This window comes from Terrapene carolina, unplaced genomic scaffold (assembly GCF_002925995.2).
Source record: "Terrapene carolina triunguis isolate 2854851 unplaced genomic scaffold, T_m_triunguis-2.0 Scaffold141, whole genome shotgun sequence".
NCBI classification, from domain to species: domain Eukaryota; kingdom Metazoa; phylum Chordata; order Testudines; family Emydidae; genus Terrapene; species Terrapene triunguis.
In genome coordinates, this window is record NW_020664492.1 from 12,000,157 (window position 1) to 12,024,247 (window position 24,091).

At 40.0% G+C, this 24,091-nt stretch overlaps 1 protein-coding gene across 11 annotated transcripts in view; it reads right to left on the reverse strand.

The window, feature by feature from the left end:
* Nucleotides 1-2,389: 2,389 nt before the first annotated feature.
* Nucleotides 2,390-24,091, reverse strand: part of LOC112103053 (periostin) — a 49,209-nt gene continuing 27,507 nt past the window's right edge. The window contains exons 15-25 of one of the 11 annotated variants that reach the window (XM_024194639.1): nucleotides 23,647-23,714; nucleotides 21,814-21,859; nucleotides 20,672-20,743; nucleotides 16,193-16,255; nucleotides 14,645-14,722; nucleotides 11,503-11,592; nucleotides 10,550-10,630; nucleotides 9,841-9,921; nucleotides 7,507-7,593; nucleotides 4,691-4,732; nucleotides 2,390-3,735 (exon numbers count right to left, since the gene is read on the reverse strand). In XM_024194639.1, coding sequence (XP_024050407.1) covers nucleotides 3,698-3,735; nucleotides 4,691-4,732; nucleotides 7,507-7,593; nucleotides 9,841-9,921; nucleotides 10,550-10,630; nucleotides 11,503-11,592; nucleotides 14,645-14,722; nucleotides 16,193-16,255; nucleotides 20,672-20,743; nucleotides 21,814-21,859; nucleotides 23,647-23,714 — 746 coding nt within the window. In that variant the 3' untranslated portion in view covers nucleotides 2,390-3,697. The remainder of the gene's footprint in view (nucleotides 3,736-4,690; nucleotides 4,733-7,506; nucleotides 7,594-9,840; nucleotides 9,922-10,549; nucleotides 10,631-11,502; nucleotides 11,593-14,644; nucleotides 14,723-16,192; nucleotides 16,256-20,671; nucleotides 20,744-21,813; nucleotides 21,860-23,646; nucleotides 23,715-24,091) is intronic. The other 10 variants (XM_024194641.1, XM_024194640.1, XM_024194643.1 and 7 more) reach the window with 10 other exon arrangements.

Genomic DNA, 24,091 nt, shown 5'->3' on the forward strand with positions numbered 1-24,091 from the left:
GCAGCTTGCCCAATAACCATGACAATTTTATATTAGCATAATGATCCACATTTTTCTTTCACTGAAAACACATCTTCCTACTGACTTAAGTGAGCCAACAATCACACTTTATATCCTAGCCTTGCAGGAGGGTGTATTTGATGATCTGTCAGGTCTGTTCCAGGACCTGATTTCAGTCCTAAGTTCCTTCTTCTTTCCACATTTTCAGCTTTGTATTTTCTTTCATGCTACTCTATATGTTCAGAAGAATATCCCACATGCTTCCCCACAATTCCTGTGTACCAATTGTCTTTCTTTTCTTTCAAATTCTTCTCAAAAAACCCCCCACTTCTTGAAGCTTTCCTACACTGATCTCAACTCTAACAACATTTTCACACTGTGTAGGGCTGAAACTATATTTTTGCTTATTTCTGTGTTTGGGCTGACACAGAAGAAGGTTCTTCTGGCTTGACATGTCAGAGGTCACTATCCATTGACCCCTGTGGCTATGTTACTATGATGACACCTGTTTCATGCACTGTTATCTGCTACAGTTTGAGGCTGGGGCATACCTGCTGAACTGTTTTGTTGATCCGTCAACAACAGCAAAGTTACCGACGATCTGAGTGAATGGACTCATTGGTGGCTGGTGGGACATCATTTTTTCCCTTATGACTATCAGTAGAGTTCCCCCTAAATGCCAGGTCCCTTTTCTCATACTCACAGATTACCTTGTTCTATAGATGACACGGTATGTTCCATAGATGACACGGTAGCTGAGATGGGTAGAGTACTGGTGGCAGAGATTTTGTTATGAGCCTGACTGCCTGAGACAATGAGGTCTTCGGTAGCATTGTTTTTTGTGTGTTTTTTAATTGGGGGGTGGGAGGGGATGGGGGTTGCACATGGATGAACTTTTTCACAAGCTATATTAGGTACAGACTTACTGTCAGTCTTAAGTATTCTTGCCATTGCAACTGTTTCTCTCGCACATGTGTAGTATGAGCCTTGAAAAGAAGATTCCCCATACCTTCTCCCACAGAGTGCTGTGAGGTTGTGATAGTATAAATGATCTTTATCTACATTCTTTTTGTCTCTGAGGCAGTTCCTCTGTAGACCCCAGCAACATTTGTAATAAGTTAAAATGTTATAGGAGATGTAGAGGGTTATAGGAAATGTGAGTTGTAGTGGCTAATGTTTTGTGCAAGTAGGTGCATGCGTGCACACACAGATCAAACAGAGTTTTATTTTTCTTAATTTAGAAGTGTTGCGAAGAAGACAGAATCTTGTTTTGACAGCTGGAAAAAAAATTCCATCGAAAGGGTGTATATAGTACAGTTGAGTATATACATTCTGTACTAAACTAAGCATTCAAAATGAATGGCACATTTTAGCTCCATTTAAGGAAATAAAAATGTTGATTAATGAGTCCCCCTTAATATAATTCATACCATATATGTTGGTGTATTACCTAAAGTAGAATTAAATAAAACTACATACTTTAGTGAATAGTGAAGGTATTTGCTTGAAGGAATAAAAAAAAATGAAAAAATTGTGAGACACAAAGAGATACAAAAAATAAACACTTCTCCACAGTAAGACTATTTGTTACCATTTTAAGAATTAGGTAAATTGGTGTGTGAGTCATCGAAGCAGAAAGCGGGGGGCAGCTGTGGTCTGGCTTTGCTCCTTCTCCCCCACCCCTCTTGTGAAAAAGGTATCAGTCCCTCTTCATCAACTCCCCTATCTGGAATCTTCTGTAAGCTCCTGTCCAGATCCCCTCTTTCCCTCACAGGTCTCTCTCGGCTTCTTGGAGGCAGGCAGAAGAGCAGAGGTCTCAAAGTTGCAGGCCATGAGCTCCTATCTTTCAAAACACACCTGACTATGCAGGTCAGTGTGACAGAGAGGCTGAACCAGCTGTACTGTGGAACATACAGTTGAGAGCTTTGGGGAAATGTGCTGATTCTGGCCATTTCTTGGGCAGCCTCCACCAGTAGAGCTCATATACAGCCCTGGCTACAGTTTAAAGCTGACCTCCTACCAAGGCATAAAGTCAGTGGAGCTATGCTGATATACAACCACTGAGGATCTGATCCCCAGTTTTAAAGGACACCCAGCCTATTAAGTCACCATATAAATTCCTAGATAAAGATACTATATTAGTCCAGTAAGACTAAATGGTCTGTCCGGTGCTGACAACATAACTACCCCTGTCACTCATTACTCAATTGACAAAGGACTGTTATGGAGTGTTTTAGGGCCTGATTCATAGACCCTTGAATTCAGTGGGAGACTTTCTGTTGACTTCAAGGGGCTACGGATTAGGTACTTACAGAGTTGTGCTGCTAAAACCCTACACATTAAGTTTAGGATAAACTCCATATGCTAAGTGGGAAAAAGAAAAAATCTGTTTATATGAATGCATGTGTTTATTTAAAAGTTACCCTAGGGATCGTAAGAATATTTAGAATTGCCCGATCACAAAAGGGTTTACTTACAAATAAAAAGAAGCATAATTTAGCCAGGTTTTTTTAATGAGTATTTGTTTCAAAACAGAAGAATAATATCTAATGACTCCTCTTCAACCTTGGTTCTGCAGAATTAAGGCACCTTGAAGAAATATTTTTTTCTTTCCTCTCAAATAGTTGCATTCCAACATTTGACATTAAAATATTGCAAAAGGCAAATGACTTAAACATTTTATGAGTACAAAACTAGAGTTATAAAAATGACATAATTTACAAACAAATCCACATTAGTACCAGACATTAGCAAAGCATGTTTTGATATAAAAGCTTTCATATCAAGCACCAATTATTGTTATGCTTGTTTCCATGCAGAGGTAACAGTTTGCATGCATTTTATTTATCCCTTATGATTTAACATTTCAAGGGCTCATTCTTATTTAAAATGTTATCCCTTTAGTATCTTAAATTTTGTGTTTCCTATAGGATTCCTATAATAGGAATTATTTTTATTAATAGATGAAAATGTAGCCAGCATCATCCTACACAAATACATTTTAGTAAATTCATTTGTGATATTTTTTTAGAACATCCTTTAGCCATATTACCAGGAAATGTTTGAATATGTAATGCAGAACTAGATGATACATTTAATATATGGTATAACTGTTAATTTAAAAAGGTAATGTTGTTGTGTCATAATGACATTAAAAACATGACAAAAGTTGACATCAAAATGCATGATATTACTGAACCAAAAGTGCTAGGTTTATACAGCTCTCCCTAGATTACCCATCATCAAGTCACCTAAACTATATATTTCTAGAAATGATCTAATTTCATGTATATTTCTCATTTATAAGAAATAATAAAATTTACATTCTGAAATGTTCCCTGCTCAGTTTGAGCCCAATCCTGTAAACACTTATTACCAGGCATAGGGTGAAATCCTGGCTCCATTGAAGTCAATGGGAGTTTTGCTATTGACTTCTGTGCGGCCAGCATTTCACCCTAAATAATGCTTACTGCCAAGAGAGGTCTCATTTACTGTAATAGAATACTCATACTAGTGGGCACTAAGCCCAGTAGTGAATGTTTACACAATCAGACCCTTTGTGTGGGCTCATGGTTCAGTTTATACTTGATTCGCAAATGACACATTCATTTTGATTTTATTTTAAAACAACTTCTTTTCCTCTCAAAGATCAGGCTATTCATTTTTAGTTCTATGGACTCTATCTCACTGGAAAGCTCTAAGGACGAACTAGCCTTGTCCTTCTCCGTGGTGTTCCTAGTGGCAAAACATAATAGAAGAAAGTTATTTGCAAATATAATGGATAGTCAATAGGTCAATAAAGTATCCAAAAAAATTAATTTGTCCTAAATCCTTCCTTGCTCCTGCAAATAGCCCAATGGAAGTCAACAGATCTGGCTTTGAACTTCATAGATTACCACTCATTTGATAATAGGACTGCACTAAAACCCTGGATCCAAATACCCCCAGACTTTGAGAATACGTGGAATCTAGACACCTCTCAATCCCATATCTAGTCTTAATGGGACAAATCCTGAGGCCCTTACACAGTTATTATTTATTCCTTATACCAGCAAAATTCTTAATGACTTCACCGTATCAGTGCTGCAGGCCAAATGCAACCTAACTATCTTCCAGTGATGCCCATCTGCAACTCCAGTGAAAGCTAATGAGGTTACACAAACCCAGCCGAGGACATCATTTAGAGAGAATGGGCTTCCACTAGTCTAACCAAGGGTATGACTGGCTTATCTTTGCTGCTGCTGCCAAATCATGAAAAACAAAGTATCTAGCTTGACTTTCAGATGTCACATTGCGTTGCAGGCCTGGCAGTTAGGAAAGTAAAAAGCATCCTTTTCCTTGTCAAGCAACCAAGATTGCTATCGAATTTGTGAAACACAATAGAGATGGAACCCCACAACGCCATTGTTATAAAGCCTGTATTCAGAGTGGAAGTACTGGTTAATACCTTTCAATATTCAACTTTTGTTTCAATAAATGAAATGTGCAACCCAGTTTATCCAGAGCACATAGTCCCTAGGAGCTGTTTTCAGGCATATTAGTGTTGTAAAAAAACATTAACATGACCAACTCTTGTAAAAGAGCACAGTGAACAATGACTACCATTCCTTTTACTGGAATGTATTTTAGTCTCAGGAAAGGATTATTGTCTTAGAAAAAGTATCATATGAAAATGCTTGCTTTCTTGTACCTTGTGCCTTTTTGGGTGGTTTTGGTTTCCTCACTGCTGTATCTACAAAACAGAAATATTGCAGTCAGGAGTGATTGATAAACAAGTATTTGAATTAGAGCTCATTCAACAGCTGATTTGAAACTCATAGCTTAAAAAAGGAAGTCAACACTGTTGTAGGTATTTAATAAGCTTGGGATTACTGATGACCTGCAACACAAAGGCTTGTACTAAGAAAAAATAATAAAACATTTTCATTTTGTTCATTCTACACATTGTAACAAAAATCATCCTTTAAAACTACAGAATTATCCTTAACATTAGGGTGGATTGTGCTGCTGACAAGCTATTTTTTCCTGGAAACGGGAGCAAATGGATAACTTACTGATCTCAGAAGATAAACATAAGACTTGTACTGTTTTGTATAGTTCTTGAAGGTGAACCATCTCTGAGATGCTAGTTGGAAATTCCAAATAACCATGTACAGTACAGTCAATATTGTGATGTCGCAGCACCATTGTATATACAATTCAGATTCCTAGAATTCCCTTCTTTTGAGTGGAGAGGCTTACAGGAATGATGCAAGTAATATGTTGGAGAGGCACCCTTGATTAATAGACATGTAGGTGTTTTCCAAAATATCCATTTGATCTGTGACTCTACAGGCATTTGCTAAAGGTTGTGACCCACATCTGTAGATTAGTGCAAGAAAACATAAATATGAGAAAAATTCCAGAGGAAGAAAAACAAATCTTCTCTGACATCCTTACAGCAGATTTTGCCACTGATATTACATGCATGGAATGCCTGTTAATGTCATCAGAGTTCTGAACATGTAAGAGAGACCAAAATATTAGAGTCAAGATCCATTGATCTGAGTGGAGAATATTCCCCTTAGAATCCATCAGACAACTAAGGCTGTATTTACTAACACATGCAGTTAACTAGCCTTCCACTTTACTTTGTTTACCTCAACACTTTGATTGTGCAAGTCCTTTCACAATCAGGTCCCTTTTTAGGAACATATCCTCCCGGCTGAGGTTGCTCAAAGTTACATCAGCTATTAGGCTCATAGCTAATGGGCATCTCTCTCACTGATGGAAGATCAGACTTCTCTGCCTTCCCTGTCCTGCTTATCACTGAAGTTATACTCACAATACTCCACATCTTCTTTGTGTATGATCAAACCCAGCGTTTATCGCGCACCATTATGCAGTATATGTCCTATAAGTATCTATACCGGGGTGACCAAACCTACTAACCCACCGAGCCGCATATGACAATCGTCAGATGTTTGAGAGCTGGGACGTGCCTGCCGGGGCTCCAGCCCTGCAGGGTGTGCCTGCCAGGGCTCGGGGCTGAGGGAAGGGGAGTCTTGGGACTCCAGCCCCATGGGAGGCACCTGCCGGGACTTGGGGCTCCTGGCTGGGGCTTGAGGCTTCAACCCTGCTTTTGATGAAGCCATGAGCCCCTTCTCCCTGCTGGGCAGAAGCCCTGAGCTCCTCCAGCCGCAAGTTTGGTAGGTGGAGAATGGGGGGAGGAGTATGGGGAGCTTTGTGAGTCACACTTTAACTGTAAAAGAGCCGCATGCAACTCGCGAGCCACGGTTTGGCCACCCCTTATCTATACAGTTGTATCATGAGTCCTGTAAACACAAATACCGGGCACTTCATTTTGAACAATTAAAAAGTGACTATTTATGTAAAAACCAACCAACCAAACAAATCCTCTGGTATATTGTAAATTTACCCTCTGAATTTCTTTCACATTTGTAAAATCCATTAAGTTAACATAAGTTGAAAATACAGTTGAAACAAATTAATTTCTTGGTACTTCAGATAACATGAGAAACTTCATTCACCAGAAGCTATACTTGTTTCTATGTATCCTATATCTGGAATGTGAACAGTTAAGAAACAGATAAACTGTAGCGACCGATCTTGAATGATTAGAAATGCTACTTCAAAGAGGACACACACAAATACCACAAGAAATCACTGCTTTATTTTAACTCACAGTGGGTACTGTTAGATAAGCAACTTGCAAGTAACTGCAAGTTAAACTAGAACATCTAAATTCAGCCCAGGCATAAGCCAGGAATGAATTTGGTCCCTAAGAATTTCATTGCATAGTCCAGTGATTCTCAATCTTTTTAATACTGGGATCCCACTGGATCTCAGATACCACTGGAACCACAGGTGCTGAAACTAGGAATGCTGCCACATCCCCTTGCTTGCAGTGGTTTCCATCATACACAGGGTTTACAGTTTGGTTCAATGGCTCTCCGCACCCCACTATTCAAATTGTTCCAGAACCCCTAACTAGAACCTCCTTCCCATTTAACAATATGAGAAGGGAAGAATGGTCGCAACCCACTGACACCTGTTTATGTTTCCCTCCCCAACCCCCCCCCCAGGGATTGTGACCCCGCAGTTGAGAACCCCTAGCATAATGGATGAAGATTGAAACAGGAAACAAACTAAAGTTATTGAGAACTTACATCTTCTTCTTGTAGTGCTGCTCACAGAAAAGGCAGTAAGTTTATTATGCTCATTTTTCAGTATTCTTGCCTAGATTTTGCAGCTAGACATTTTTTTTGCCTACTACACATGACAATTAATTTATTTAGGATGAGCCTCAAAACAAACTTTGAAATGATTCTCTGCAATGTCAGCGTACGATCAAATCCTTTAAAAAAAATTGACAAAACTCTTTCTGCTAAAACCGTCGTTTCAGAGCTGAGCAACTTATGTGTACAGACACTATAAAACCCCACCTGGGATGATCACTGCAGATGAAGATGGTCTCAGTGCTATTGCATTATTAGACAAACTAACCTTCCAGATGGACTTCCTTGATTTCTCTCTCGATAATCAGTGGCTCTCCCTCAATTACTTTAGTAACCTTGGTGTACTCAGTTCCAGCTATGATAAGCATTAAAAACAAATGAGTTAAATCTGGGATAGCATTTTTCAATATGAAGGGTGCCTGGGCTGGACACATTTCATTCTGGGGGCATACTGGTGAGTAGGATGTCATGTTATAAGCATCGTACAATCCTGCCGGTTTTCTCAGCCCTGACACTGGGGAGTCTCCTTCTCTAGGGCTGAACTGGGGTTTTGTTTCAGCAAAGACTGCCAAGTGCAGCAAGCTCTGCTGGATTATATATAAATTTATAACAGCCCATTGGAGAGTGTGTTGCTTTGCACAAAGGCAAGACATACATTTGTGACTGGACTCAGGTTTGTTCAAGTGCTTGGGGAATTCTCTGTTGTAAAACAGAAATGCTCTGATGCAGTTGGAAGGAGCAGGGAGCCATCACCACCATTATTACAGCAGCCAGAATGCAGCATGTGTAGCTGCTCTTCTTGGCTAGAAGTACTGTACTGTGGTGTAAAAGACTGGTTTAAAACATGGAAAAGTGTAGAGAAGACTGAAGAAAAACAGATAATCTGCTCATTTGATCCATTACATAAAGCAAGAGGCTTTTACTAACCACCTTATGATAGCAAGGAGAAGAAAAGAATTCAAGAGACTATGTTGTGTTACCCAATTTATTACTAATACTCAATGTATCACCATTATATAAATCTGTAGAGTCATATAGCTTTATAGATTAATTGTATTTAATTGCAGAGCTTGATAATTTAGGGCAATAGCTAGGTACTGAAGAGATCCAAAGTGTCAGGACACTCTAATTCACAACAGTAGAGCTTTGCAGACCCATATGGGGTAAATTCTGCATTTTTGACTTCTGCACCCCCACTGTAGACAATGGAATTTAGTCCAGTGTTTCTAATTTGTCTGCTATATCTTTTGTAATTTTTCAACTTAATTTTAAAATAGCTCTAACTGAATTTAGTGCAGGTAAAAGATACAAGATGGGTAGCCCTGGAGACTTTACTGCTAGTATGTGTACACTATATTCAGCAGTAATGCAAGCTTTCCCACACTGCCCTAATCCCAGTGCCTTAAATCCTGACCTAGAGAAGTTTATGAGTAAAGATAATGCAGCAGTTCATTTTCCATGACCAGTCTTTTACTTGTCTGCTGAGACTACCAGTTAAGTTAAGGTGGACCAATGAGTGTTAACTGTGATGGTTTTACTTTATAAAAGAGCTAAGGGTTATATCCTACAGCCTTTACTAAATCCTTACTTAGGCAAATCTCTAAAGCCCAGACTTCAAAGGTATTTAGGTGCCTAATTCCAATGGGAAGTTAGGCAACTAAATACCTTACAGAATCTGAGCCTAGTTGAATTTGTCTGTAGGATTAGGTCCAGGATTGTTTGTGACCTACTTCACTGACTTCCAAACTTGTCATTAATAAAAAGATGACAAGAAGAAATGGATTCAATTAATCTAAATCAGAGGTTTTACTGTATGACTCGAGAAACAGACAAATAGCCTTTCGAGTTTATTAGTCAGGCCAATACTAAATTTCCGCAGAATACTTGAATTCTTTTTCACTGTCACCTTTGCTATTACAGGTAGTTGTTCTAATCTATGCAATAAGCAGAAGACATTCCGTATTTATAGATAAAGAATTAATTTCATATGCACAAATTTTTCTACTTTTTTTTCTACATCCACTGGTTATTTATTGCTAAAACTGTTAGAATAGAGAGACAGAGGGAGAGAGAGAGAATCATTACCAGGAATGCTGTACTTGAAGAGAATTAAAGTTAATATTTTAACCCACATTACCTGTCAGTATTTAAAGAGAGATGCTAAACATGCCTTTGATTATTAACTTGAGGGCAATGAATATTCATTTCTGGATAACAGAAAAGCATAATGGATTTGTCCTCTTGTAACACTTTCCATTTCATTAGTGTTTCTCAAAGTTAACTATTTCCTGGAAAAAAGTTTGCAGCTAATAGAATAAATCTTCATTGCTCCCGTAGGTTTGAATTAGGTAACATTTTAAAGACTAAAAAACAAACAAGCTTCTATTTGTTCATGATCAATGCGAGTATGAAAATTGGCTGTTCAAAGTTTGCCATTTTATAGTTCAGGAGGCCTTTTTTTTTTTTTTTTTTTTTGGTAGATTTATATTTAAACTAGATCAGCTAGGTCAATCTTTAAAATGTTAAGAGATCAAATTGTCTGAGAGAGGTTTCAATCACCAGAACCTGTTATGTAAAGGTTAGTTGTCATACACTCACTAACCTCCCTGCAGGAGTCTTTTGATTTCTTCATCTTCAAGTAAATGACCATCTCCTTCAATGAATTTGGTCACCTTGGTAACCTCTGAGAGGATACATGTTTATGGCATAAAGTTGATTTACATAAGACATTCAGAATTCTAAATTACATTATATTACATTAATGAACAAGCTGAGTAACTACAAAATCCATTTATTATAATAAGTTCCATGCCAAACATCTGGTTATCATCATGACAGAAAAGCAATCATTTTGATCAGTTCTCAGTATACAGTATACATGAGCAGTTTCACTTAAAATGAATTGCTAATGAAGTACATATTGAGACAGATACCAATGATGGGTCATTTGTAGTATGCCTTTCACACCTCCTTCTGGGACTTCTTTTCTTGTCTTGATGTGGAACTGGACATGTTGAAAAATAAAGCTCTCTACTGCATTTCAAGCACATGTTTATATAGATCCAAACAAGCCTCAACTATGAGGTTCAGATTTCAAGGAACCCTACATCTCTATAATAGATCAAATCAAATCCTCAGATCTGAGCACTCCTAAACTTTGCAGTGTTTAATCTCTAGCTCTGAACTTGTGGCTTGGGCCCACCTTGTATATGTATATTTATTAAAATTATAAGATGCATAATTTTCAGAAACTAAATACCTGGGTAGATCTCATGGCGCCTACATTTTTCTTTGAGAAGAAAAATACTAACCTTCTTCAAGCAATTTCTTCAACTGTTCCTCCGTATCTCCTCTACCACCCGCAGTAATTCGGGTATATTTAATTTCAGGACCTGAAACAAAGTTTAAAAGGGGCAGCATTGAAACAAAGACTACACTATTGCATTTTATTGTATTTTCTCCTATGAAACATCTAGTATGTTTTTGTCTTTAACAGAATCATCATGTTCAAATTATAATTAAAGATGACCCCAGAATGCTATATAGATCTCTTCCCCCCTACCCCCCACCCTCACAAGGTACTTACTTAGATTCCTAAGAGCCTAAGTTCCATTTTCAAAATGGGAATTAGAATCCTAATTCACGTAAGTGCTTTTGAAAATTTTACCCACCATGCCTATAATTGTTTTATTAATTAATAATTTATTATGTATTAATTTATTTTAAATGCTAGTAATACATTACTTGTTAATACTAAAATTTTAAATTTAATTTTGGAGATGTTGCCACCTTCCCAAATTTTGCTTTATTTGAAATACTGATAAAATTGTCCTTTCCATGGCAGCAATGTGAATTTTTTTATCCTTTTTCTTCAGAAATCTTCTTATCTTGAAAATGGGCCTATTTTTTAAAAACTAAAAAATAATACTAATACTTAATCATAAAAACCCACCATGGCATACATTAGTGAAATGTTTGCAAAAGGGACTCCTTTTTGAGATATAGAAACATGCTGACTTTTGATAGTTCTACTTTGTGTTTAAAATATTGCAGACACTTCTGTGCACATCTGTGTACAACCCACAGCCAGGAGCTGGCCTTCCCTAGGAGTAGTGGGAAAGGCTTAAGAATTTTGGATGGCATTCACCTTTCTGCAGAGTGCACCACAAGAGCCAGAGTGGGACTTCAGAAATGCATAGATTGGCCTGGTGCAGAAAGGTGAATTTCAGCCAGTCCAAATAGAAAGGTGCTTCACATAGTTTACCTTGAATAATTCTCTCTTCTGTCACTTTTTTTTCAGTCACCTCGACAGGATGGCCATCAATTATTTTGGTGTATGTTTCAATAATAGGCTCTATAATGATATTTTAAAAATTAAAGATCTTAATAAAGTGGTGAGGAATATACTGGATATGTCATTTTGGTGATCCTGCTTTCACATTGGAAAGTAAATAAACTGTCAGATAGGGCACCAGACTGGGACTCAAGAGCTTTGACAATGACCTGCTTTTTTATCTACAGCAAGGCACATTACCTCTCTGTGCCTATATTTCCTCTCTTCTACCCTTTATTTGTCTTTTCTATTTAGATAGTAAACTCTTCAGGCAGGAACTGTTTCTTACTATGTGTTTGTACAGCACCTAGCACCATGGGATCATGATCTTGATTGGGACCCCTAGGTGCTACTTTAGTACAAATTAATAATAATAAGAAGAATGGCCCTATGGAGCTGGCCTCAGTGCTTGGATCTGGATCAGGACCTAAGCTTCCCTCAAGTCCAGGGATGGCCATATCCAAAGTTTTGGTTGAGGCCCATATTTGTTAGAAACACTTCAAGGACCTGAGGAAGTGGAGGAAATGCCAGTGTCCACGTGGAAAGTGGAAGTGGATGAAAGTGATCTTGAAATGATAGAGTTCATGATTCTAAAGAATGTTTGGAGGGAAAACAGCAGCATAAAGATAATGGATTTCAAGATAACAGACTTTAGCAAACTCAAGGAGATGGTAGATAAGCTCCCATGGGAAGTAAGTCTAAGGGGGAAAACAGTTTGAGAGAGTTGGCTGTTTTTCAAAGAGACATTAGTAAGGACACTAGAGCAAACTATCCCACAGCATAGGAAAGATAGGAAATATGGCAAGACATGACCCTGGCTTAACCAGGAGATTTTCAATTATCTTAAACTTAAAAAAAGTCCTACAAAAAGTGGAAATTAGGTCTAATTATGAAGGATGAATATAAACAAACAACACAAACATGTAAAGACAAAATTAGAAAGGTCAAGGCACAAAATGAGATTAAACTAGCTAGCGACATAAAGGGTAACAAGAAAACATTCTACAAATACATTAGAAGCAAGAGGAAGACCAAGGACAGGATAGGCCCATTACTCAATGATGGGGGTGGGAAACAATAACAGAAAATGGGAAGTGCTAAATGACTTTTTTTGTTTCAGTTTTCACCAAAAAGGTTAGTGGCAATCGGATGTCGAACATAGTGAAAATGAGGTAGGCTCTGCGGGTAAAATAGGGAAAGAACAAGTTAAAAATGACTTAGACAAGTTAGATGTCTTCAAGTCGGCATGGCCTGATGAAATACACCCTATAGTATTCAACGAACTGACTGAGGAGATATCTGAGCCATTAGTGATTATCTTCAAAAGATCATGGAAGATGGGAGAGATTCCAGAGGACAGGAAGAGGGCGAATATAGTGCCAATCTATAAAAAAGAGGAATAAAGACAACCCGGGGAATTACAGACCAGTCAGCTTAACTTTAATACCCGGAAAGATAATGGAGCAAATAATTAAGCAATCAATTTGAAAACATCTCTAGAAGATAATAAGGTGACAAGTACATGGATATGTCAAGAACAAGTTGTGTCAAACCAACCTAATAGCTTTCTTTGACAGAGTAATAAGCCTTGTGGATAGGGAAGAAGTGGTAGATGTGGTATATCTTGACTTTAGTAAGGCTTTTCATACTGTCTCACATGACCTTCCCATAAACAAACTAGGGAAATATAGCCAAGATGGAGCTACTGTAAGGTGGGTGTATAACTGGTTGGAAAACCATTCCCAGAGAGTAGTTATCAGTGGTTCATAGTCAAGCTGGAAGGGCATATAGAGTGGGGTCCCGCAGGGATCAGTCCTGGTTCTGGTTATGTTAAATATCTTCATAAATTATAAGATAATTGCTTAGAGAGTATACTTATAAAGTTTGCAGATGATACCAAGCTGGGAGGGGTTGCAAGTGCTTTGGAGGATAAGATTAAAATTCAAAATGATCTGGACGAACTGGAGAAATGGTCTGAAGTAAATAGGATGAAATTCAATAAAGACAAATGCACAGTACTCTACTTAGGAAGGAACACATACAAAATGGGAAATTACTGCTTAGAAAGGAGTACTGCGGAAAGGGATTTGAGAATTATAGTGGATTGCAGGATAAATATGAGTCAATAGTGGAACACTGTTGCAAAAAAACGAACATCATTCTGGGATGTATTAGCAAGAATGTTGTAAGCAAGACGTGAGAAGTAATTCTTCTACTCTATTCCATGCTGATAAGACCTCAACTAGAGTATTGTACACTGTTTTGTGCACCATCAGGAAAGATGTGGACAAATTGGATTAAAGGTCTAGAAAACATGACCTATGAGGAAAGATTTTAAAAACTGAGTTTGTTTTTTGTTTGGCTGGAGAAGAGATGATTGCGGGGGACATGATAACAGTTTTCAAACTGACATGTACAGTTTGTTACAAGGAGGAGGGCGAAAAATTGTTCTTGTTAACCTCTGACGATAGGAGAAGAAGCAATGGGCTTTAATTGCAGCAAGGGCAGTCAGGATGGACATTAGGAAAAACTTCCTAACTGTCTGGGTAATTAAGCACTGGAAGAAATTGCCTAGGGAGATTGTGGAATTGCCATCATTGGAGGTTTTTAAGAACAAATTAGACGAACACCCGTCAGGAACAGTCCAGTTATTACTTCTGCTTTGAGTAGAGGGGGCTGGACTAGATGACCTATTGAGGTCCTTTCCAGTCCTATGCCTCTAAGATTCACTTCTATGTCAACACATGTTCACTTTCTATCACATGTCTACCCACTGCACTTTAGAAGGCAGGACAACAGCTACCAAACACAATTAAATTGAGACAGATGGCAACCCAGGATGTAAAGTGCTGGAATCATAACATCAGATACAGTGTGTTTGAGAAGAGTTAGGAAAAATCTGTAACCAGTAGGAATGAAATGCTACTATTTTTCCTGAATGAAATAATAAAAGCAAATCCGATGACTCATAAAAATCCACATGGCTTTTCATTGAAATAAAACCTGACTTGGAACTATAAATCTTCCATAAGTACTTTGACTAATAAAGTCTAGCCACTGAAAGTTTATTCACCTCCATGAATCACTTTAGTTATTGTCTCGCCTTCTCTAAACAATTTTGTTTCTGGTTCCCCTTCGATTATTCTCGTGCCTGGAAAAAACATATATATTATTCAAAACAGCTAAGGTAGAAAAGGCATTAACACCCTCCACATAAAAACCATAACATATAATATTCCATTCTGATTATTTATTGTTATAATAATACATTTGTATAAAGCCAGAGAGTTTTATTTTCTCATATAAATAAGTGTATCCATTCATGAGAACAACTGTATAATCTTGCATTTTCTCTCTCACACCAGTTGGAGTTATAATATCCCTCAGCCTGTTGTATATTGGGAATTTAAAGATTTGTTGACTAGCCTGTGTCCTGTCTGTGGCAAAAGCATTTCCTCGGGATCTGCCTTCCTGGGTATAAGTTGGGACACATCTCCTCTTTGACATTGTCCCCACTCCTTGGAACCCTACAGATGCTTCTCCACCAGAGCTCTGCATGGAACAAGGTCTGTGAAGATTTGGGAGGTGGACTCCTGACTCTCTTCATGGCACTGTCTCCTGCTAACCACTCAGATACCCAGTTAGTTCTGCTTCAATCAACCTTACCTCCTTGTAGGATTTCTCTGCAGCTGCCACTGTGCAGTCAATGGTAGCATATCTCAAGCAGAGCCATAGTGGAGGCCAATGGAACAGCCTGTAGGGACTGGTGCGGTAGGAACACCTGTCAGTGCAGGTGACTATTGTCTTTGCAGCTCAAGGGGTGAGGTGCCCATAGATCCTCATGCCAATCAGTTAGTATTTTAAAGCCATTTTATACTGACGACAATAACTACACATTATTTAAGACAGCAAAGAACCAGGCCCCAAAGTCTGATTCAGGGAGGCAGAGTTTGAGTGTCTGGCTCAGACTCATCTCCAATTGTAAGGCAGCAGTTGAGTAATGCATGACTAAGTTTAAAACACAACATCAGTGCAGTTTCTTTACAGAGTATTAGGGTGTTCCCAAGAGAGAGATGTGGTTTTGCACCTCCCCTTACTCTGTTTTCGGTGCTAATAGCATGATATAGTCCGTAACCTTATTAGCGGACATTTATTGTACAATTCCTCCCTTTGTAACAGATATCAGAGGGGTAGCCATGTTAGTCTGTATCCACAAAAACGACGAGGAGTCCAGTGGCACCTTAACGACTAACAAGCTTATGCCCAAATAAATCTGTTAGTCTTTAAGGTGCCACCGGACTCCTCATTGTTTTTATAACAGATAGTCACTTTTTTTTTTTTAAAGTTGACCTTCCATAGAAGTTGACTCCATAAGAAGGGTTTTTTTTTTATGATTATTAATCAGGATTAATCTGACATTGTGTTTTCATACAGGTTGGTTTATTGTCAAGTGGTTAAAACAATAAAGTCCAGACTTGCTGGACCTCCTATATGTTGCAATAGGAGGCGATGCACAGGGTCCTAGATTAGCTTTTAGCTAGTTAAATAACTAGCTAAATGAACCTCAATCTAGAGCACACTGGTGCATCACAAAACATATAGCTCTGTTTATAAATCCTACCTTGAGTAACTTTTCGAATTGTTGCACCACCAACTACTTTCGTGATTTTTCTACCTGGTTTTTCTGATAAACATACATATATATTTTAGTGACCACATCAATAACAACTATGCTCAGTTGTTGCTGCTTTAAATTTAGAGGCATGTTTGCATTTTAATTGCGGGCATATTATACAAGTACTTAATAATGCAATGTAATAGAATTTAATGACACAACTCAATACAATTATTCATAAAATGATGTGGTGGTTTTTAAAACCCTGCTCCTTTTAACCTTAATCTGCTTTGTTTTTTGTCAGACTAGTGCAATTGAAATATGTGGCACATAGAGGGCTGCATAAAGCAGTACTCTTCTGCTTAGTTCAGGATGGGTTATAGATTCATAGATTCATAGACTTTAAGGTCAGAAGGGACCATTATGATCAGCTAGTCTGACCTCCTGCACAATGCAGGCCACAGAATCTCACCCACCCACTCCTGTATCAAACCTGTGTCTGAGCCATTGAAGTCCTCAAATCATGGTTTAAAGACTTCAAGGTGCAGAGAATCTTCCAGCAAGTCACCCGTGCCCCATGCTGCAGAGGAAGGCAAAAAAACCCCAGGGCTTCTGCCAATCTGCCCTGGAGGAAAATTCCTTCCCGACCCCAAATATGGCAATCAGCTAAACCCTGAGCATGTGGGCAAGACTCACCAGCCAGACACCCAGGAAAGAATTCTCTATAGTAACTTAGATCCCACCCCATCTAACATTCCATCACAAGCCATTGGGCATATTTACCACTAGTAGTCAAAGACGAATTAATTGCCAAAATTAGGCTATTCCATTATACCATCCCCTCCATAAACTTACCAAGCTTAGTCTTGAAGCCAGATATATCTTTTGTCCCCACTACTCCCCTTGGAAGGCTATTCCAGAACTTCACTCCTCTGATGGTTAGAAACCTTCATCTAATTTCAAGTCTAAACTTCCTGATAACCAGTTTATATCCATTTGTTCTTGTGTCCACATTGGTACTGATCTTAAATAATTCCTCTCCCTCCCTGGTATTTATTCCTCTGATATATTTATAGAGAGCAATCATATCTCCCCTCAGCCTTCTTTTGGTTAGGCTAAACAAGCCAAGCTCTTCGAGTCTCCTTTCATATGACAGGTTTTCCATTCCTCGGAATGGATAAGACAGAGTCTGTCTGGGCAAAAATCACATTGGGAAAGAAAGCTACTAGAGCCTCCCCGAGATAGTGCTTGGGGTGTGCTACAGACCGCCGGGATCTGATTTGGATATGGATAGACACCTTTTTAATGAAGTAAATACTAATGGGAATTGTGTGATCATGGGAGACTTCAACTTCCCAGATATAGACTGGAGGACAAGTGCTAGTAATAATAATAGGGCTCAGATTTTCCTAGATGCGATAGCTGATGGATTCCTTCACCAAGTAGTTGCTGAGCCAACAAGAGGGGATGCCATTATAGATTTGGTTTTGGTGAAAAATGAGTACCTCATAGAAGAAATGGTTGTAGGGGACAACCTTGGTTCGAGTGATCATGAGCTAATTCAGTTTAAACTAAATGGAAGGATAAACAAAAATAGATCTGTGACTAGGGTTTTTGATTTCAAAAGGGCTAACTTTAAAGAATTAAGGAAATTAGTTAGGGAAGTGGATTGGACTGAAGATCTTGGGGATCTAAAGGTGGAGGAAGCCTGGAATTACTTCAAGTCAAAGTTGCAGAAGCCTGCATCCCAAGAAAGGGGAAAAGATTCATAGGCAGGAGTTGTAGACCAAGCTCGATGAGCAAGCATCTCAGAGAGGTGATTAAGAAAAAGCAGAAAGCCTACAAGGAATGGAAGATGGGAGTGATCAGCAAGGAAAGCTACCTTATTGAGGTCAGAACATGTAGGGATAAAGTGAGAAAGGCCAAAAGCCATGTAGAGTTGGACCTTGCAAAAGGAATTAAAACCAATAGTAAAAGGTTCTATAGCCATATAAATAAGAAGAAAACAAAGAAAGAAGAAGTGGGACCGCTAAACACTGAGGATGGAGTGGAGGTTAAGGATAATCTAGGCATGGCCCAATATCTAAACAAATACTTTGCCTCAGTCTTTAATGAGGCTAATGAGGAGCTTAGGGACAAATAGGAATGAGGATATGGAGGTAGATATTACTACATCCGAGGTAGAAGCCAAACTCGAACAGCTTAATGGGACGAAATCAGGGGACCCAGATAATCTTCATCCAAGAATATTAAAGGAACTGGCACATGAAATTGCAAGCCCATTAGCAAGAATTTTTAATGAATCTGTAAACTCAGGGGTTGTACCATATGACCGGAGAATTGCTAACATAGTTCCTATCTTTAAGAAAGGGAAAAATCTGGGCAACTACAGGCCTGACAGTTTGACATCTGTAGTATGCAAGGTCTTGGAAAAAAATTTGAAGGAAAAAGTAGTCAAGGACATTGAGGTTAATGGTAACTGGGACAAAATACAACATGGTTTTACAAAAGGTAGATCGTGCCAAACCAACCTGATCTCCTTCTTTGGGAAGGTAACAGATTTTTTAGACAAAGGAAATGCAGTGGATCTAATTTACCTCGATTTCAGTAAGGCATTTGATACGGTTCCACATGGGAAATTATTAGCTAAATTGGAAAAGATGGGGATCAATATGAAAATCAAAAGGTGGATAAGGAACTGGTTAAAGGGGAAACTACAACGGGTTGTACTGAAAGGTGAATTGTCAGGCTGGAGGGAGGTTACTAGTGAAGTTCCTCTGGGATCGGTTTTGGGACCAATCTTATTTAATCTTTTTATTACTGACCTTGGCACAAAAAGTGGGAATGTGCTAATAAAGTTTGCGGATGACACAAAGCTGGGAGGTATTGCCAATACAGAGAAGGACTGGGCACCCTACCCTCTAAAGAGACTTTGGAAGAGTATTTATTTTCACTAAATCTTCTCTAGCACTATGATCTGTCTATGACTTCCTGCCATAGCTAGAAAAAAATAACATTTTGGCAACTTTGGGAGATTTTTTTAATGGCAGTTGCAGGCATTTGTGTCTTTTGGGGACTGCTGCAGCTGCTGCTGGCAAACCATGAGAGCCAAAACTGGCTTCACCAGGAGTGAGACTCAATGGTGAGAATATGGGCGGAGTCAGAACACTGGCAAACAAAAAGCATGCATTGAGGTATAGTCAGAGGTAGGATTACTGATTTGCCACCCAGTGATAGTTGGCTGGATGAAGTGACTAGTCAATGCTCACTATTTGTACTGTTATTTCATCTTGCTTTGGTGAATGGCTCTGACCCGTGCATCAGAAAGTACCAACTCACGCCATTTCACATTGTCATTAACTGTGGAATAAGCAAGATCACAACCTTCATGTTGGGAAGAAACCCCCTCAACAACAGATAATAACCTTGATAGAAACTTTACAAGCATTTATTTAATCCCTTCTTTGCTGGGTTTGACTTCAGTAAATTCCCTTCAGAACATTGCAGTGGGACATGGGGGCTTCCAAGTGATGTGCTGGGTGCCTAAGGAAGCAGCGTAACTGTGTTCTGCCTTATGTACCAAGTTCACGAGGCAGCATTTAAATGACTGAAGATTTTTTATTCTTTCATAGAATTTATCCAGTAGGGATGAGAGTCATGAGACTTTCAAGAGTACTCAGTGTTGGCTTCATTCTGCTTCCAATGAACTCAATGGGAGTTTTACCTTGGAGTTCAGTAGTAGCAGAGTTAGGTCAACATTGAATGCTTTTGAAAATCCCTTCCAAGATTTCTATCCCACTTTCTTTGGTCCCACCATCCAGAGGTGGTGACTTCCTCTCTACCCAGGGGTACTCGACTGCCACTCCACCCAGGCTCGCCCTTCCCCCCCTGACCCACCTCTTCCCCCAAGGCCCCACTGCCTCTTCCCATCCCTGCCCCACCTCTTTCCACCACCTACCCGGAGTGCTCCCCGTCCCCGCTCCTCCCTCCCTCCCTCCCAGCTGTTCCGTGGTGTGCAGGAGGCAATCGGAGGGAGGGGGCGGAGTTGATCAGTGGGGCCGCCAGCAGGCAGGAAGTGCTGGGGGGGAGGAGGGGAGCTTGGCTGTCGGTGGGTGCTAATTACCATTTTTTGTTCAATGTCCCATTTTTAAAAATGTTAACCAAAACACTATCGAAAATTTCAGTTGTTTTTTTTCATTTACTGAAAACCGAGTAAAGTTTTTGGTACTTAAAATAACCCAACAAATCTTTGAAACAAGGCACAATTTGGTTTTTTGTTTTAATTAAAATGCAAGCCATTTCCCATGACAAAAATTACTTTAGAAAACAGGCCTTTTAAGAAAGATCTTTTTGTTCAGAAAAGTTTGGCCACTTCTAGTTGTTATCTCTGCTTTTCAAGCAACATGTGGAAACCTGGATTTGTTCTGTTCCAAAATTAATCCTATTACATCAATGTATTTCAAGCTGAAAAGGAGCCAGTTTTACCCTCTTTTCTGGTGATGGGCTGGAGGCTGCCTTCAATCACTTTAATATTTGGCTTCACTTTAAATTTAGATGCTGAAAGTACAGAAAGTGGAATATGAAGCACAGTTACATAAAAGCATCCAAACAAAGTTGTTCCTTTATTATGATCTCTTTATAGGATGGCTCTTTCAGACTTGGTGTGGCTATAAGGAATCAGGTAAAATCAGTGTGAAGTACTGTATGCAAAAAAGGACTTTTTTAGAGATCCAGAGTAAGAACCTACTCAGTTCTAGTGATTAAGCTGTGACATTATACACGTTATGCACAGAAGGAAACTATTCAACAGAAAAATCAACTAAATGTATTAATAGGTTTTATTGTTTGTATAGCACCAATAGCGTTCTAGGCTTGGGGATTATAGTGTTGGACTACACAAATATGCCATTTACCTTTGTTTGTATCTCCTGAAAATGTCAGCTCCATGGCAACAGAAGATAAACAATGGAAAGCAGAGACTCCTACAATTCTCTAACATTTTTTTAAAAATTTGAATTCTATATTTTTTTTCAGGAGACAGCACAGGTGATAGGGAGACAAAAAACAAACAGCATCGACTCATGTCATTCTGAGAACTGAATCTGAACGTCAGCTTATCAGTTCCGAATTCTCTAAAGCCCAATGCAGTGTTCTCTAGATCTAGGCTCCAGTCCTGCAAAGACGTAGGCATCTGCCAAAGTCTAACATGAATAAGCCTTTGTGGCACCAGAGCGTTGGGCTATGGCTACACTAGAGAGCTCACAGGTCAATGCTGTCTCCTGCCACTTCTTTGAAGCAATATGACTCTGCACTGCCCCTAACACTGGGCTATGGCTGAAAGCTAAACGAGGACTTTTTTCCCACCACTGTAGCCCAAGGAATTTAAACTGCTTCCTTCCGCGATGCTTCCCCATCACAGATGTGAAATATGAAAATACAGCATTGGGTATCATGATAAAGACAAATCGGTGTCTTTGTACTACCCTTCATCCATACGCCATGAGAATGGCCTAATTTCATAGCGATGACTTTCTTTTTAATTGAAAAATGCTTTTCAAGCTGCAATGGCAACAGTTTTTAAAAGCAATATCACCAAATGTATCTGGAAATATTCCAAATTAACTTACTGAAAAATGTCAGGGGGATCTCTTGGAAGCGGCTGCCATGAATAAACTATAAATAAAGAACAAATCCAGCAAACATATAAGGACTTTTACAATAAAAACTTACTTTTTAATGCATTAAATACTATATGAACCAGATCCAAAGCCTACTGAGATCATGGGCAAGATCCATATTGAATTTCCTTAGGCATTGGATCAGACCCTATGCCACAGTAGTATTGGAGACATGAGGGTGTGCAAGGCTCTAGCCCCTGGTTGTACAGACCATGAGGGATGTTGGCAGAGGACACACAAGAGTGACAATTGCTACACCCTCTAAAAATTCTACACCTTAGTGCACCATAATGGTCTGCCCATTTCTGCCCACCTCTGTGGAAGGGCCAAACCTCTGAGCTCCCTTCTAGCGGTGCCTCGACCACGCCTCCTTTTGCCCCCTGATTCATGCTGGCGCTGGTGTGTGTGGTGGCAGAGGTGATGGCAGATCCTTTGCCACTCAAGGTTTCTCCCAGCGAGGCAGAGGCAGATTAAGATTTATTGGGGCCCTGGGCACAAAGAACATCTGGTCCCCCCACACCCTGGGGGCCCCGGGGTGCCAGAACTGGGCAGGCCAGTTGTGCCATGGCCCCTCCATACTTTTAAAAATGGGAGGGGCATGCCTGCCCACTTTTTAATATGGGTGTAGTGGCTTTGAGCAGGCACAAGGTGGCGGTAGTTTTGGAGGGTAGCAGGGGGGCGTTGCCCCTCCCCAAACAGCAGCCTTGGGCCAGAGGTGACAGGAGGAGCATTGCTGCACATGGGTGATGCCTTGGGCACAAAGCCCAGACAGCAGAAGGGGCAGCCTGTCACCGGGAGCAGGAGAGACCCAGCAGGGGCAGCCTGGCAGCGGGAACTGGGCTCAGGCACTGAGCGAGCCTGGGCAGAATGTGGTGGCTGCTGAGGCCCGGCCAGTAGCAACGGGAGCTGTGCCAGAAGAGCCCTCCCTGCCCGGCTCCTCACTGCCTGTGACCTTCCCGGGGCTCCCCACAGTGCCTCTCAGCCAGGGCCGGGCCTCCTCTCCTGCAGAGTGTGTCTGCAGGTCCCAGGGAGAGGGCAGGATGCCTGACCAGAGCCCCCGTCCCTGGGTCCCACTCACAGTGGGGTGCCCTGGGGGATGGGAACACGGGTTAGGGGCTGCTCATGGGCACCCTGGCCCCTGTCTAGGGCAGGCAGAGGGTCCGGGGCTCCCCACGGCGGCCCTGGCTCCCTGGGAGTCTCTTACCATGGCCCAGCTTTGGCTTCTGTTCTGGCCAGTGGGTGGGGTTCTGGGGGGAAAAGGAGAAGCAGGGGGCGGGGCCACAGTTCCAGTGTAGGAGCCCCCTCCCCCCACTTCCACCCAGGTTCTGGAGCTCCCGTGGGGGCCCCCATCTTGGCCAGGGCCCCTGGGCATGAGCCCCATAGACCCAGGCATTAATCCACTATTGCAGAGAGGGGAATCCTCATTTTAGAGCCATCTGGCTTTAGAACTGGTTTATGCTGCTGGAGGGGTGGAATATAACCACAACAGGAATCTGAATCTGTTCCAGAGTGTGTCAGAGACTTCAGTGTGTTCAAATGTACTGTAACCAAAGATACTTGGCAGGATATTTGTTTAATCTGGTATTTACGAGTTTCATTTGACAGTGAATATAATGGCTCATGGGATGACTCTATGGAAAGTAGATCCTTGTTCTAGAACAAACAGGGCTCTATCAGTCAGATTAAATGTTGTTCATTGAAGAAATACTGGTGGAGGGAACTCTTCTGTTTCATATATATGGCTAAAAGCATAAACAATCAAACCTTTATTTAAAAAAGTACCTTAATTTGAATGTATTTAATCATCTTATTAAGGATGGTGAGCAACTGATCATTTCCAACAGGTACATCTGCAAAAAGGAATGCAAATATTTTGGGAAAAGGAAACAGTTGTAAAGATCTTCCGTTGATCAGCTGCCAAGGACTGCACTGTTCTGAACTGAAGGCATTTCTTGAGGTTCATAATAAGCGTTCAGATTTGAATTTATAATTAAATGACACAATCTGAAGTCCAGTAATGAATAAAAATATGTCAATTTTAAATATGTCAATTTTAAGTGTCAATTTTAATAATGGTAAAGGCAACTTGCTATTAGTAAGACTAGAAACCCTGTGAAGAAACAGTATTCATGTACATTTGACATCTTTAACTCTAATTATTTCCTTCTGCCATTGTTCTTAGCAATCCGAAGGGATTTTGATTACCATGGACATGGAGTCCAAATCT